The sequence below is a fragment of the Nanorana parkeri genome, unplaced genomic scaffold (assembly GCF_000935625.1).
Source record: "Nanorana parkeri isolate BGI_ZX_2015 unplaced genomic scaffold, ASM93562v1 scaffold2031, whole genome shotgun sequence".
NCBI lineage: Eukaryota > Metazoa > Chordata > Amphibia > Anura > Dicroglossidae > Nanorana > Nanorana parkeri.
The window spans coordinates 73,810-75,553 of record NW_017308299.1 but is presented as its reverse complement, the minus strand read 5'-3'; the positions used below and the strand labels follow the sequence as shown (position 1 = coordinate 75,553).

Genomic DNA, 1,744 nt, shown 5'->3' with positions numbered 1-1,744 from the left:
CTTCCTCTCTGTCTCCTCTCCTCCTCCTCCTACTTCCTCTCTGTCTCCTCTCCTCCTCCTCCTCCTTCCTCTCTGTCTCCTCTCCTCCTCCTCCTACTTCCTCTCTGTCTCCTCTCCTCCTCCTCCTACTTCCTCTCTGTCTCCTCTCCTCCTCCTCCTACTTCCTCTCTGTCTCCTCTCCTCCTCCTCCTACTTCCTCTCTGTCTCCTCTCCTCCTCCTCCTACTTCCTCTCTGTCTATGGGACAGCAGATTTCATACACATGGTGGTTGCTGAGATTTGCCTGTACTGGGGCACGATGGTAAACCACAATGCACTCCCTGTAATCCGTCTCCATAGATAAGAGGAAGGTCGGAGCTCGCAGAGATTGGGGAACACTTGTTGTCTGAGAACTCTTCCATAGCTGGATTGTTGCCAGGGAGGGTGTACACGGTCGCACATCCACATACATGATCTCCGCTCAGAGCAGGATTCCGCGGCTGGGTGTACAAGGGGAATTGTATGTGGCCCTGAGCCATGCGTCGGGTGCGTAGTCACCCTGTGTGTGCGTGATGGAGGTACTGAACTCTGACATTTCCCTTCCAGTCAGAGGACATCCGCCTGGAGCCCAAACTCTACGACGCTTGTAAGACGGACATCACCGCCATCTGCCCTAATGTACCCTATGGGAACGCTCAGGTGAGTCTGCCCCCTACTGGCCGGTTTCCTCTCTCTCTGTATTGCGTCATATTAACCGTTGTGCGTTGTCCCAGATCATTGAGTGTCTGAAGGAGAGTAAGAAGCAGCTGAGTGTGGCCTGCCATCAAAAGATCTTCAAACTGCAGGAGACGGAGATGATGGACCCCGAGCTGGATTACACGCTGATGAGGGTCTGCAAACAGATGATCAAGGTGAGAGGCGCTCCCTGTGCAGCAGTGCCCGGGAATTACCCTGGAAGCAGCTCCCAATCCCATAACATTGCTCCCTGTGTTCTCTCCACAGAGGTTCTGCAGTGACGCCGACCCAAAGAACATCCTGCAGTGTCTGAAACAGAACAAGAACACAGAGACCATGGACCCCAAATGTAAACAGATGATCACAAAGCGACAGATTACACAGAACACAGGTGTGTCTTGTATACCCATCCCGTGTTCCCTGTATACCCATCCCGTGTTCCCTGTATACCCATCCCGTGGGGGGTGTCCCACGTTCCCTGTATACCCAGCCCGTGGGGGGTGTCCCGTGTTCCCTGTATACCCATCCCGTGTTCCCTGTATACCCATCCCGTGGGGGGTGTCCCACGTTCCCTGTATACCCAGCCCGTGGGGGGTGTCCCGTGTTCCCTGTATACCCATCCCGTGGGGGTGTCCCGTGTGCCCAGTCATGTATCTGCTCTCTCCAGGACATGTATCTAAACCACTTGCAGCCTTTTTAGTCTCTGAGCCGGTTTAATCTTTGGGGCGGTTTTATTTTCGAAGTATGACACCAGAACATCTACTTTCCGTCTCCTCAGATTATCGGCTGAACCCCATTCTCCGCAAATCATGCAAAGCCGATATTCCAAAATTCTGCCAGTCCATCCTGAACAATGCCAAAGATGACACGGAACTGGAAGGACTAGTCATCTCCTGCCTGAAGCTGAAGTATGCAGACCAGGTATGTCAGGGACACGCATGAGGGACACAGACAATTGTGCATTGTTCCTGGTCACACCCTACGTCCCCATGGATCCCAGTCACTCCCCCCTGGATCCCGGTGACTCCCTC

The 1,744-nt window shown here is 53.7% G+C and overlaps 1 protein-coding gene across 1 annotated transcript in view; it reads left to right on the top strand.

Annotated features, from left to right (window-relative positions):
* GLG1 (golgi glycoprotein 1) overlaps window positions 1–1,744 on the top strand; it is a 38,015-nt gene that overhangs the window by 29,689 nt on the left and 6,582 nt on the right. Inside the window, exons 17-20 of the mRNA XM_018572437.1 lie at window positions 585–677; window positions 752–889; window positions 981–1,104; window positions 1,492–1,634. Coding sequence (XP_018427939.1) covers window positions 585–677; window positions 752–889; window positions 981–1,104; window positions 1,492–1,634 — 498 coding nt within the window. The remainder of the gene's footprint in view (window positions 1–584; window positions 678–751; window positions 890–980; window positions 1,105–1,491; window positions 1,635–1,744) is intronic.